At 36.9% G+C, this 15,385-nt stretch overlaps 1 protein-coding gene across 1 annotated transcript in view; it reads right to left on the reverse strand.

Moving 5' to 3' along the window:
- The window catches only part of CLDN16 (claudin 16), a 32,599-nt gene extending 21,129 nt beyond the window's left edge, over nt 1-11,470 (reverse strand). Inside the window, exon 1 of the mRNA XM_011981354.1 lies at nt 10,903-11,470. Within this exon, the coding sequence (XP_011836744.1) occupies nt 10,903-11,016 (114 nt within the window). The 5' untranslated portion in view covers nt 11,017-11,470. The remainder of the gene's footprint in view (nt 1-10,902) is intronic.
- Between the last annotated feature and the right edge of the window lie 3,915 nt (nt 11,471-15,385).

Here is a 15,385-nt window from a genome sequence, read left to right on the forward strand (position 1 = left end):
TGTTGGTCAGGCTGGTCTCGAACTCCCGACCTCAGGTGATCCGCCCACCTCGGCCTCCCAAAGTGCTGGGATTACAAGCGTGAGCCATCGTGCCCAGCCTAAAAACAAGTTTTTAGAAAGAATTCCAAATCCATTTTAAGATAAAGTAATCCAGAATTGGGTACTGGATGATAGCTTTGGGTGAAGTAAGCCCTAACTTGAATCTCATCCCAAGCCTATTATTCTGCAAACTTCACCTTGGCATGTTCTTCTTTAGGTTTAAGTTGGAAACAATGTCATGGACTTTCTGGAGGATTATCTGACCCTGTGTAACTCAGAGACCAAAAAATCTAATGATAAACAGCTATCTTGTGAAATTCAACACGTAAGTTTCTAAATAATGCGAACATCTAAATGTATATGTGCATTACATAGAAATTAAATTTACATATGCATTAAATATTAAATATAGATTGACATTCTTACTATGTATGTTGTAACCTTGAGGAAGATCTTACCTTTTTTGTTCCTCAATCTCCTTATCTGTATATAGGATGGTTATAAGAATTAAAAATTACAAATATACACACAATATAAATGATATGCTCGATACATAAAAATAGTGGTAGTAACATGCTTAAACATCATAATGACTTGAGTAGTGGCTGTGTTAGGCTTTACTAACTAACCACAGTGAAGGTGGAGAAAGAGGGTGGCCCTCAGAAAGATATGTCCACATTCTTACCACTAGTATATGACCTTATTTGGAAAAAGGATCTCTGAAAATGTAACTGAGGATCTTGAGATCATATTGGGTTATCCAGGTGGGCTGACAAGTTTCAATAGAAGAGACACATGGCAGGAGAGAAACAGACAGAAAAGAAGGATGCAATGTGACCGCTGAGGCAGAGATTGGAGGGATACAGCCACAAGTCAAGGATGCCTACAGCCACCAGAAGCTGGAAGAGGCTAAGAACGGATTCTTCCAGAACTTTCAGGGGCAGCGCAGCCTTGCCAACTTCTTGATTGTAAGCTTTCAGCCTCCAGAACTGTGAGAGAATAAAGTTATCTTTTGTTAAGCCACTGAATTTATGGTCATTTGTTACGGCAGCTGTAGGAAACTAGTATATTGGAGACGGCTTGTACAGAACTGCTATATCATAACAGAAAACAGAACAGAAAACCTTCTCAAAGCTGACTACCCCTCAGTCTCTTAATTAACAGGAACACACTGCATCCAGTTCACTTTAGCTCGAGCTAGGTGATATGAGTTTGAAGCCACTGTGCTGTAAATCAGACAGCGACTGTCCACAATTTCTTACTAAGCCAGCCACTGAAACAAACTAGCCTACTATGGTCATTCCTGTTATATGTAACATTATTTAGAAAGTGATCTGAAATGCATATTCAAAAATTCTTATTTTACACTAATAAGAGTATTTCTATCTTGCCAAAATAATTCAGTAGTGGTATCAGTTTCAAGGCTATTGATCATTTACCTGCAATGACCATATTTAGAAAAGCAATGAGCTCATTAGAGAAAACAAGGAATCCAATTTCATTAGGTATTAATGCTCAGGGGCACACTATTAGGTGGCTTGGTATTCACACTCAGTTAAGGTACGTGAGAATAGTGGCTGTAATTAACTAAACTTCTGTGTTAAAATAGCACTTACGGGAGACACCCTTAAAGGTGCCTTTGTGTACAAAAGACAAGGTTAAAATTTTTCATGTTTTTTATTATATTTAGGAATGCTCTCTGGTATAATCAATCGTCTTCATTTACTTATTCCTCTGTTGTAAAATGGCTTATTAGAAACTAAAAAGCAAGCAAATCTAAGTTCTTGAAAATTTTAAGACAGGGTTCTTAAAAAGCAGACTGATGTTTTAAAATATTATAGTTAACCTTTCTTAAAGGGTAAAAATTGCAAATGTTAAGTAATAACTTTTAATCTGACAGAGTTGTCTGAAATAGAGGATTCTAAATTTAAAATTTATCCTTCTAACATGCAACTTACATATTAATAAATAACATTAAAACAATGCTAATTTGTATATTATTTCAATGAATATCTATTGTTCCCAAAAGTGAAGGGTGGGTTATCTCCTAAATGGAGAGAAGTAGGTTTATTTAAGGTATGACAATAAAGTAGAAGGCACAAGCATGAGGAAAGCAAACAAATCTCTTAGTTAGTTGCTAATAAAGTATAGAGATTTTACAGAACAGTTCAGATTTCAGGATTCCCTTAGAAACTTGGTCTGTCTGGGTACCTGAACTCACCAGTCTCACGAAGCAACAACTAGCAAGAAAAGAGTGGCTGCTCCCATTTAGGTGGGGCTTGGGCTCACCAGGTTCCCCACAGATCCTGCCCAACCTGCCTCTCTCATGAATGCTGGCTACTTGGTTCCTTAAGGCATTGGAGTTTTCTCCTCCTGGTATATACTAATTATGCTAATGAGAATAACTCCCCTTGCTCTCAACCTGCCAAACTTCTACTTATTATTTAAGCCTCATCTTAAAGACTTCTGTGTTTTCATTAGCCTCCCCACTACCCAAGTTTCTCTAGCTGGCATTTATCATTTACTACCCTGAAATCTGACAGGAAGTTGTCCGTATGATTATAGCATTTAAAATATTGCATTATCTTTTGTATGTGCAATTATAGGCCATCTGTCATTCTTCAAACTATATTTATTAAATGCCTGTTATTTACCAGTCAACATGCTGACTATATTAATGCTGGAGATACAGCGAAGATAAAGACAAACATGGCAGCTGGCTTCAAGGAGTATACAGTCTCTTACTCTTGGTACATAATAGGTGCTTACTGAGGAAATTGAAATGTTTATTGAGGAAATTGAAAATCTCAATTTTTCAATCAATTCATATTAACTCTCATTGGAAGTCTGGAGTAGAAAATGGTTATTATATGCACAGTTGCTACTTAATACATGCAATTTCTACTTGACTACATAAACAAAACCAGCTAAATCCAGAAGCTGAAGGATTATGATTTAGACTGAAGAGCTTACATTGATTTGGTGTCATTCTGGACCTTGTTTACTCAACTGGCTCTGGAAAGTGTTTACTACAGCACTAAATATGAGTAATGTCACTTAAAAGTGTCAGGAAACCATAGAGATGATGACTCTTCCCGGTTGAGTTATAGTGGCATAAATTAGTTCCTTAATCCTGGGATTTCTTATTCTGGACTCTGTAGCAGTTTCGCATTAAGACTTCTCTATCCTAGTCTTTCCCAGTTTCTCTTTTCTTATCAGTCTTGAACTATAAGCAGCAATAATTTTGCCTGCCTTGTCTTTTTATATATCTTTTGAGAATTAGAAACACTCAGAAATACTTGAGAATTAGAGACATTGAACAATGTTCAGCATTTATCTCTTCTCTAGTAACATAGGAAATCATGTCTGTGTGTGTATCTATCTATCTATCTATTATCTATCTATCTATCTATCTATCTATCTATCTATCTATCTATTATCTATCTATCTATCTATCTATCTATCTATCTATCTATTATCTATCTATCTATCTATCTCTGTCTTATAAATGTACAGACAACTAAAATTAAAATAAGCTATTAAGATATATAATTTCAAAAAACCACCTTACACATACAAATTATAAGAATTTATAATTTTCACACCACTTTACCATCCATGTGCTAATATATTTTAACATTGAAGATGTAACTTTCCTACTTAGATACCTACTTAGTACTTACTTAGATATATTTATTAAGACGCAAAAGTTTTAATAATATTGTAGTAAATAACGTTTGATCACTAAAACTGGAAATATTTTCAATTTTAACATAAAATGCATTTGAATTTTTCAACTAAGATTCTGGACATTTTACCTTTACATTTTATTTTATATTTTTTACTATCCCAGGGCCTAAATGGAGTCACTACAGGCCTTAATAAAGATGAGGGAGCAAGACTAAAATAATCATAATCAATGTTGCCTTTTCTTTTTACTTTATATCCTATATTTATAAGATATGAAAGAAAAACATGACTTTATTTGCTAAAATTTGTTTTAGTTCTGGTTATTTGTGGAGCACTGGCTAAAGGTATAGATCATAAGAAATGGGGTAATGCCAACTGAGTAGAAAAGTAAAATTTTGTGTTCTTCACAGGTATATCACCTAAGTTATGCATCAGAACTTTCTAAATATTTTCATTTTAACATTTTTAAATGTTTACATACATTAAAATGTTTTCCTTTTAAAAGTATGGCATTACAACTTTGCAATGATTATTGCCCAGTGATAAGGATCACAATTTATGTTGAATGAATTATTACAAATTATCAATTTCTTTTTTCTCTCTCTTTTTTTATTTCTCTCTTCAAAGCACCAAGCAAAAAGCCACATTCTCTAGCCCACAATATGCTCTTCATCAACCTTATTAGATATCCCAAGAATCAGATTTTTATTCCAATTTTATTTTTAAAAATGAGCCAAATACGTATCCTGAAAATATTTAAATTATAGCAAGATATAAAATCCTGCTTTTTAAAAAAGTGGTCATTTCATTATAGACATACTTCTTACTTGAGGTTCAATGTGAGATTTTCAATAATCACCTCATATTTTATTATTAATGTATTCATTTTTTCAACAAGTAGGATAAGTATATTCCTGGGTGCTCTATCAACTCATGTGAGCAAATGCGTCATGAGTTCACATTAATGTACATCAGTGCTAGGTGCTTAGGAAACCATGAGATGAATATGAGAATATTTGTTGCCTCAAACATCTGCTGAAAGAGTTTGAAATCAATTGGAAAGTTAAAACAAGTATATAATCAAAGGGCAAGCTGGATATAATTTTATTATTTACTTTTGTTTAAAAGAATTGTAATATTATTATGCAAATAGAAATCCCAGAAGATAATCTGATTATAGAGATAAAATAAATATTAATGTGAGCAACTTTGTTTTGAGGTAATAAAATTTTAATCATACTAGTGCTCAGTATATAGCAGATTCTCAATAAATAACAAAGATGGACTGAAAATGAAATCTTCTTGTGAAAACACTTTTTCCTTTTTATAATTGAGAGATCAGTAACTGCTGTGTGAGGAAACTATTTCAGTGTAAATAATTAAGAATTACATATCTTGTAGTTAACATATTAACAATGTTATTATCTCATAATTTATTTTTTTTGTCAAATGTGAGTATTTGATAAATAACCTTCACTATTTCACTTACTGTCTGTCTTATTTCCCTGGTCAGACAAAAAGGAAATAGAGGTAAATATAAAAATGGGCGGCCGGGTGCGGGGGCTCACACTTGTAATCCCAGCACTTTGGGAGGCCGAGGCAGGCGGATCACCTGAGGTCAGGAGTTTGAGACCAGCCTGGCCAACATAGTGAAACCCCATGGTGAAAGAAAAAATACAAAAAAAATTAACCGGGCGTGGTGGCACTTGTAGTCCCGGCTACTAGGGAGACTGAGGCCGGAGAATCGCTTGAACTCAGGCGGTGGAGGCCTCAGTGAGCCGAGATCATGCCACTGCACTCCAGCCTGGGCGACAGAAAGAGACTCTGATTAAAAAAAAAAAAGCGAACGACCGCGTTAGAGAAGTAAACAAAATTTCTCCAAGAGAAGCAATACCAAAAATAGGAATAGAATTTAAATCTGCTATTTCTCTGTTCAGCAAACATTATGCAAAATGTCATCTCCTTCTCCAGAACAAAAACAAACCAATAAACTGCAAATAGACAATAATATATCTAATATTTATTGGCTGATTCATATCTGCCTGCTACTGTGGCAAATGCTTTAGAGACACAAGCTCATTTAATTCTCACAAGAAACTTATGATGTGTGTATTATTATTCTCTCATTACTGAATAGGAAATGCGGTTTACAGCTACTTAAGAGTCTGTCTAAATTTGTACAGCCACTGCCTGGTAAGATGGGATTTAATCTCAGCTCCCTCCATCTGTAAACTTCTCCACTGTAAAGAATTGTGTTCCTACCTCTAAGTATTGTATAATAAGCTAAGCGGAAAAAAAATAGTAGGATGGTTCAGGGACATTGCTCCATGAGGATTTCTGTAGAGCCACTAATTTTCATTCATGTAAGCTCTTGGTGAATAACATCACCAGCCCTCCAATTGCCCCAGATCAGAAAGGCAGATTTCAACTTTGACTCTCTCTCCTCATCACCTACTCTCCCACTGGCAGTCAATTATCACTCTCATCAATTTGATATTTTTAGAGTCTCCCATATTTCATATTTCTTCACGCTTGCTGCCACTCAAGTTCAAATCACTATTGTTTCCCTTCTGGTCTATAACAAAAGTCTCCTAATTGTTCTCCCCACACCTCATTTTACCCTTCCAATCTCTCCCCACAGATAGCCTGAATGATTAATCTTTCTAAAATACATGTACATATTGCTTACAGCGACAAACCCTTGCCTATGGTATAAGATCTATATTTTACATGCTATGCAAAACTTTTGAGGACCCAACCCCTGTATTCTTTTCTCTAAACTGGAAATTCTTACCATGATGAAATACATGAAATACCACAAACATACAGTGCTCTTGTACCTTGATCTCAGTTCCTGCTATTTCCTGAGCTTGGAATACTCTCTACTTCTCCTGCTTCACTCACCTGTTCTTCAAGTCCTAGTTTAGATATCTCTTCTTTTGGGTAGCTTTCACTGGTTATCCAAGACCAAGTGAGCCACCCGCTTATGGTTTTCATTATCATAGTATCTGCTCCATCATGCTATAACTGTCGGTTCACCTGTTTGTCCCACTGACTACACTGCAAGCAGCCTAGAGAGGCTCCAGGTCTCATCCTACTTCATAACCCTGTACCCACCATGGTTCCAAGTATACAGAAGTTGTCCAAGATTATTTGTGAAATGACAAAAGGTAGAAAGAAAAGAGAGAGAAATGCAGGGATAAAGAGATGAAGGAGAAAGGGAAAGAAAGAAAAAGAAGGATATAGGAGGAAAAGAGAAGGAGGCAAGAAAAGGGAGGAAAAGAGAAGGAGGTAAGAAAAGGGAGGAAAAGAGAGAGGGGAAATAAAGAAGAAGAAGAAAGGAACAAGGAAATGAAGGAGAAAGAGAACAAAGTTGGAATGAAGGAAGGGAGAGTGTATGAAGTTACAGAACAATGGAGGATACTCCCACTAGATTCCCAATGGAAATGCCTGGGGAAGCACCAGACACCACCAGTCCATTAGTGAGTGTCCAGCTCTCTGGAGTTTCAGACAGTCATGGAGACCTGATGTTAAAAAAAAAAAAAAAAAAAAAGACTGAAAAGGACCTTAGAAACAACTGAGTTCAACTATATAATTGAAAAAACTGAGCCAAAGACAAGAAATGTGACTTGCTTAATAGAAGACAGTTAATAAGGCTTAAGATGCAAACACACGCTTGAAAAATCTCAAAACCCAAATTCTCTTCTCCCCATCCGTCTTCTCAGAGACACAAATGAATCAATAATGACAAGAGCAGGATAGCAGCTGAGGGCCTCTAGTCACTGATTTAGGGTTGTGCACATTGCAATTCTGTGTGCTATTTTCTTTCGTACCTTTTTTACCCAATACAAAGAACTTCATTCAGGATAGGTAGAGTGTGGTAGGCAAAAAGAATATCTGAGCTTTTTCTGCCTCCTGCTTTGTGTTACTCACTTTACTCCTCTAACAAGCCCTGAGCTTTTCCTCACTTTGCACTTTTGCCACTTTGTCCCCTTATCTGAAAGGCCCCTGCTGCCATTTCTACAATTTGAAATGCTTTACATTGTTTCAAGGCTTTGCTCAAATGCCTTTTCTTTCATGAGACCTGCTTCGATGTCCCTGATAGGAAGTGATCATTGTTTATTTTCTTCCCCAATGATACCTCGCTTATTTCTTTCTCAAAATATGAATTTATTTATGCTTTTTATTATAGTTTCATGTGTATCTTTGTTTTCCCCTCATTAAATGTGCACTCCTGAAAGGCAGATGCCATTTTTGCTTTGTCTTTGTCTCTTCTAGTAGGAGTAGCATCATTCCTTTTATATTTATAATTGCATATATTTTTTATACTGAATTGAACCACAAAACTCTTCTAACTCCCATGCCAACATCATCCAAAAATACTAAAAAAAAAAAAAAAATCTAGAAAAGTATAATACTACTTCATATTTAAATTGTCTATTGGTATTCCTTTTTTTTCCTCAAAAAATCAAAACAAAACAAAACACTTGTTTCATTGACTTTTGTCCAACAATTGATTAAAGTGAGCTGTTGTGGTGGTTCACTCCTATAATCCCAGTACTTTAGGAGGCTGAGGCAAGAGGATCACTTGAGACCTGGAGTTGGAGGCCAGCCTAAAGAACAGAGAAAGTCCTTGTTCTTACAAAAAAAATTTAAAATTAGCCAGCTGTAGCGGCATGCACCTGTAGTCCTAGTTACTAGGGAGGCTGAAGTGGGAGGATCACTTGAGCCTAGAAGCTTGAATCTGCAGTGAGATATGATCGCACCAGTACACTCTAGCCTGGGTGACAGCGTGAGACCCCATCTATAAAAAAAAAATAAATAAAAACATAAAGTGAGTTGTTATATGGACCAAAGGTGATATATAAATGAGGATGGGAGCAAGAAAAGAGAAGAGCAATTGAGCTAGTATCAGAATCTTCAAATTTGTGGATAATATAACTTTCTATCCTGGCCTGTTGAAGTAGCAATTATTATAAGAGATTTCTGTCTCTTTAAAAATACTGACAACTAAAGAGATTGTTGAAAGAGGAGGCCGGATTTGTTACAGGGTTCTTCTTCTTGTTCTTCTTTGTTTTTTAGATGGAGTCTCGCTCTGTCACCAGGCTGGAGTGCAGTGGCACAATCTCGGCTCAGTGCAACCTCCTCCTCCCTAGTTCAAGCGATTCTCCTGCCTCAGCCTCCTGAGTAGCTGGGACTACAGGCGCATGTCACCATGCCCAACTAATTTTTGTATTTTTGTTAGAGATGGGGTTTCACTGTGTTGGCCAGGATGGTCTCAATCTCTTGACCTTGTGATCCGCCCGCCTTGGCCTCCTAAAGTATTGGGATTACAGGTGTGAGCCACCACGCCTGGCCTCTTCCTTTAAATGTGAAGGCTTCTTGGGAATATTATAGCAATACATTTTAAGTATGGGAAATAAGAAGGAAGCTAAGAAATATTAACTATTTTTCAAGGTTAGCAAGGGTTTACTTGAGGTGTGTAACCAGGACTGCTCCTTCCATTCATTTTAACTGGAAGTATTATTTCATGGGACAGATGGCAAATTGGTTGGTTGTACTAAAATGAGAGAAGACACTTTAAATTCCAGGACTCTCAATCTCTCTCTCCGCAAGGTTTGACCCTTTCTAAAACTATTTCCTATCAAATGAAGTTAGCAATTATGTCAGCTTAAGCAGAAAGACTTTTAAATTGTTTTAGAAAATATTTTAACAATGCCTCTAAATGGGATTTTACATTTTTTTGCATTTTAAAAAACATAATTATAATTATGCTGAAGTTCACCATATTTCTTATTCATCAGCTACCACTGGCCGTCTAGATAATGGCAAACTAATGACAGCAGAACGTTTTATCTGTACTTTTCCCCGAGCACTGTTCAAAGGGCATTTATTTCATTCTCTGCATATATTCGTGGCCAGATAAAATGCATCACTGGGCTCACTTATAGCAGACACCCTTTACAGTAGTTCAATTCTATCACAATTTTTGGAAATGTAATTTTCTAGCATTAAAGAGGTATTCATAACTCCATTCGTTTTGAAATGCCATGCTGAAGTCAGAGGAAAATTAAAAGCAAGAAAAAGCGAGCAGCAAAAATAATGCACAGCAAAATAGAATGATTATTACTTTCCATTTGGAACTCCAATTTGAGGGTTTAATAAAGAAAATTAGAAGAAAAATATATAAACTCACTCAAGTATCTTTGCTAAACTTTACAGAGGTGACATTATAGCATTTGCTAGGGTAAATTGTTCCCTTCAGGATGCACAGTAAAAAGCAAATTGTTTTGCTATATACTCCCTTTTCTGAGCTCTTGAAATATTGTTTCTTTTTCTTACCTGTATTTTCCTAAGCCTCATTAATGAACAGCAGCTAATTCTGAAGATTTGATTTTTTACTCAGTTCTGCCTCTCTCAGATTCCTGTGGCCACAGGTAATGCTTTTGAACTTCAAAATTTCTTCTTTCTGAGCTTCTCCAATGAGAAAAATAAAATCCTCAGACGTGAACCCACTCACTCATCTTTTGCATAGTAGTCAGTTCCCTAGAGCAACTCATTTTAAGGGAGGACTTAAGTCTATGCCTGTCCCCTGTACATTGGGATGCACTGGAAAGACCTTTTCTCCCTCAAAATATTTTCTTTTACTTGGAAATCATTAAGATAATGTTTTTTCCTATTGCATGTTAATTGGGTAGGTTTTGCATGCCTTGCATTTTCTTCCTCAATGTTTTAGATTATTAATACTCCTTAAAAAAGTCTTTCACACTATTCTTAATGCTGTCATCAAGAGTAACAAATTTATCTTAGAAAAAAGGGTGGTAACGAAATGTTACTCAATTTGATATGCGCAGCAATGGAAGATATGCATTTCTGGAGGTCTCAGTAGCAGAGATCATTTAATTACCCTTCTGCAAATTTATCCTTATAAAAAAAAACAGAGGAGCTATTTAATAACTTCATCTGTTTAACGGGATAACAAGACCTACCTCATAAATTAACTACGAGGATTAAATGAGCTGACAATGTAAAGACTCAACAAATAGTCAGTCCATGTTGCCTATTTTTGCTATCATTAGCCTTAGTAAAGATACTGAATGTTGTATATGGCAGGTGGACTTGGCGAGAATTTGGGCTGGCCTGAATCACGAAAAGAAGTTGCTATCTTCTTACCTCCAGAGAGTCATCAGCATTCACCATCCAACAGTCAGTCCAGGTGGCCACAATCAAAAACCCAGTAGAGAAAAAGGCAAAGAAGCAAGCGATGTATGGAAGAAGATCCCTCATTGTGGCAAGCAGCCCATCCAGTTGGCAACATGGGCAGACACCAGCCCTGACCCCACTTAGGTGGCGAGTGTCAGTCTTCTGTGTTTCTGGTACTTGGGGATGTGAAAATGCTGGTCTTTTACTTTTCCTCACACCCTGCCGCAGGTGTCTTGAGTTGCAGTAAGAATATTACAAACAGGCTGTAACCAACAGTGGGGTCCTGGAGGTTATTATCCGAAGCAACCAGCCTCCAATCAGAAGCCAGGTCAGTGCAAGGGCTGAGTGTGTTTCGGGTGGGGGAGAGAGGAGCTCTGTAACGTTTTCTGACCCAACTGTGGGCTAGTGGTGGTCACCAGACCAAGTGCCAGTGCCAAGACGGGGGAAGGAGGAAGGGTCCCACCCCATGCTGGAACCTGTAAACTGATCCTTCTTAGGCCCTCTAGGGAGAGTGAACTATTCTCCCCCTCAGAAGAAGGCTACATGGTTGACTGACTGTTATTTTATTGTTAGGACTATTTTAATATTCACTGACTACCTTAGACAGACAGGCCACTGGCGAAACTAGGCTAAACAAGTGCTTGCTCAAGGGAGTTTGCATTCCAAAGTGTTGTGTAGAACAGCCCCATGAAGGATTTGTAGCACCTGGGCAGCAGGGACAGCCACGGCTCCCACCCTTTCAGCATCGTAGAATGGGAACAAGTATGCATTTTAATGCAGACAGCTCTGGGTGGAAATCCTTGCTCTGAATTTATGGTCTGAGAGCCCTTGGGCTGTAGTTTCTGAAAATGCATGCATTCATATTTTCTTTATATAATGTTTGTTCTTCATATGAGGAATAAAAGATATTGTGTCTGTAAGTCACTTAGAATAGTGTCTGTCAATAATAGCTAAATGGAAAATATTAACATGACTAAGAATTTCATATATTATTACTTTTCCCACATGGACCAGTGTTTGAAAACGTGTCTAATAAAGAAAAAAAAAACATGTTAGGAAGAAAGTTTGTTTCTTTTTTGTAAAAAAAAAGTTTTTAATATATAACAGGGGCAACTGAAATTTTACCTGTATCTGAATAGGTATCCTTAATAGGTCTAAAAATTCCATAACCAATACTCTTTAATATGCTTTAAAAAGCACATATATCAACATTTTCTCTTCATCAGGTAGACTTCTAGATACGAAAATAAAATTTTTGAATGAGAACAGTGAAAACAAAGTGATGATTCTTAATGTAGGAGAGAATGTCAAAGGGGAGACAGAGTGAGAGAAAGAAACTGGGAGGGAGAGAAAGAAAGGAGCAGAGAAAAGTTGAGAAATAGGTAATTACTCTGGAATGAATCAGCTACTAAGATATTTATTTTACCGACAGCTCATAAGAGGATTACTTTTTTCCATTTGAAAATTATTTGATCACAATATATAGTATAAAAGGCTAAAATCAGTATTGATAAATCATTATTACAATAATAAACTTTTGTGACTAAACTTTGTTTTTTTCTAATTTTAATTCATTTTATTCATGCATATAAAATGTAAATTTAAATGTAAAAGCTGCATGGAAAACCATAGGCAGAATAGAAGCTTAATTATTTCTATATACAGGGTCTACAGTGCCACCCCTGCAATCCAGAGTTTCCCTTTTGAGGTTTCAGTTACCAGTGGTTAATCAAGGTCTGCAAAAATCACATGGAAACTTACATGGATAAGCAATTCATCAGTTGTAAATTGAGCACTGTTCTGAATAGCGTGATGAAATCTCGAGCCATCCCACTCTACGTGAGACATCAATCATCCCTTTGGCCAGCATTTCCACACTGTATGCACTACCCACCCCTTGGTCACTTAATAGCTGCCTCAGTGATCTGACCTACTGTTGCGTATAGAGTGTGTAGGGTCCAGTACTGCCCTTCGTTTCTGACATCCACTGAGGGTCTTTGAACATATTCCTCAAGGAGAAGGGAGGATTACTGTACACATTAGCAATCGTTATAACTAGTCTGTGAAGTACATCACAGATGCTTTTATTTTACTTATTTTATTTAACAATTGGGGAAAAAAATACCTGTTTTTTAAGGGCTCATTCAAAGAATGTCATTGCCAATGGAATACACACACCCACACATGCTGCTTTGGTGAGTCACAGAGAATCTTTCCCTATGCCCTAAAATCTAAAATGCTATGAAGATTTACTGTTGATCCGGGAGAGCAAACCAATTCCAAAAGCATGTGCCCTTTGCAGGAAAAGTCCTGGACTTGTTGCTGGCATTTCATGCAGGGGCCTTTCACAATGTACTCTGCCTGCTAACAGTGCACTCCAGGGCAGCAGTTCTTCAACCTGAGTGTACACTGGACTCTCTAAGAACACTTGTTACAAATGTAGACCCAGGAATTCCACTCCCAGAGATTTGGATTCAGGAAATTGGAAGTGGAAGCCAGGAATTCATATTTGACATGTGTTTTCTATAAAAATTCTGATTTTGAAACAGATGGCCATACTTTGAGAGATGAGTTTAAAACAACAAAAGAAAATCAATTCTTTAGAGTTACATACTACAAATCACAGACAAAGCTTTAGAAAAGAGGATATCTGAATTCCATCTTTGCTACAAACTCTTCCCTAACTAGCACCAGTAGGTCCCAAATCCAAATATCAGAACTTAATGGAGAGAAATAAAAACAAACAAACAAAAAATGCTGAGCATACATACTCCCATATGCAAACACACATATGTGCATACATATCTCTGGAAATCAGATTCTTTCACAAAAAAAGATCTAGACTATAACACTCATTCGCTCCTAATGGTCACTGAACATTATATGTGATTGGGAGTGGGGAATTATTCAGGTAGCTATAGCATTGTTCCTGAATTTAAGCTTACTACTTTTAGAGAATAACATAAAACAGCCAGGCTTGCATGTTGATTTCTGTGAGTGAGGCCATAATGTAACAGGAGATACAAGACAGGAGAGTCACGTAGACTGACAGAGCAGTAAGGACTTCATGGATGGGATGTGAGTGCACTTCTCAGAAACGCGTAGGGAGTTGTGAGGATGGAGGGCACAGATGCACAATAAACTGCTCACCAATCTATACAGACACATCTCTTTTGCATTCTGACCCTCCCTAGGCTTCAACATTTTGGTTTATCAACTCTTTTATAGTTTAATTCCATTCCATCCAGCATACATTTATGAACAGTGTACTCTGACTCTAGTACTTTCTCTTGGGACACAGAGGAAATAAACGATTGGAAGAACTCATCCGAGTCCTTGAGAGGTTTACTGTTCAGTGAGTGGACCAGAAGCAGGAAGCAAAGAACTCCATTCACGTAATTCTGACAACAGTCTTAAGTCATAATACCACTCCCAATAAGAGTACCTGGCATATTAGTTAAAAATCAGTGTTTTCTAATTTATTATAAACATGAAGAAAAGTTATCACTGTGTGTTGCTCAATAGGGTTTACAAAATATTTTCAGATACATTATCTCATCTAAGTTCCGTGAAGACAGACATCTTTTGTTCACCAGTGCATTCTACATGCTTAAAATTCTACCAGGCATACGATAGGCTCTCAACAAATGTGTACTAGTTTAATTCTCAGAGCCCCCACATTTTACAAAAGAGGGAGTAATATTGGACTTTCCCCTTCTGAAACATTCAGGGTCCTTCAGGATGGATACCAGGCTAGCAAGAGTGTCCTAATCATCTTTGCAGCTCCAGGGCTATTCCTTCTGCAAGATCTCTAAGACCAACATTTTGGTCAATTCACTATGCACCATGCTCCTACTCACCCAGTGCTTGCACTACTCCTGGATGAGGCTTTAGAGCCACCTGGTGATCAGTCAAATGACATCCTTAATCTAGCACCCTGGCTGTTGGTCTATTAAAAGAAGTAATTGTAGAGCTTTAGGTATTGCAATTGTCCTTTTGGTCTGCAGGTGGAGGCAGCCTTGCATTTTCAGTTGAACAGAACAGCAAGTTCTTGTGTCAAGAACAGCATGCTTTTGTGTTAATTCTGTTGTTTCCATTAATGTCACAAAATGTTCCCTCTATATTTATTAGGATAATATGTGTTCTTAGAAGGAGTAAACTGACTTATACCATATCCTATAAATAGTCTTCTTACTCCCTTTGAAATTTCCAGTGCTCACTGGAAAAATCTAAACAATAAAATCAATTGCTGTTCTCAAAGGCCATGCTAGCTATAACTAATGTAAAATAAAGTGGTGGTTAAAAGCTTGGACCTCAGAGTCAGGCAGACTTGAATTTAGGATAAGCCCATTTATGTATGACAGATCTTGAGCAAGCTGTTTAACATTTCTGAGGCTGCCTTCTTGTCAATAAAATGAGAATTATGAATTTTGTCCCATAAAATGGCTGTGAA

The sequence above is a fragment of the Mandrillus leucophaeus genome, unplaced genomic scaffold, assembly GCF_000951045.1.
Source record: "Mandrillus leucophaeus isolate KB7577 unplaced genomic scaffold, Mleu.le_1.0 Scaffold224, whole genome shotgun sequence".
NCBI lineage: Eukaryota > Metazoa > Chordata > Mammalia > Primates > Cercopithecidae > Mandrillus > Mandrillus leucophaeus.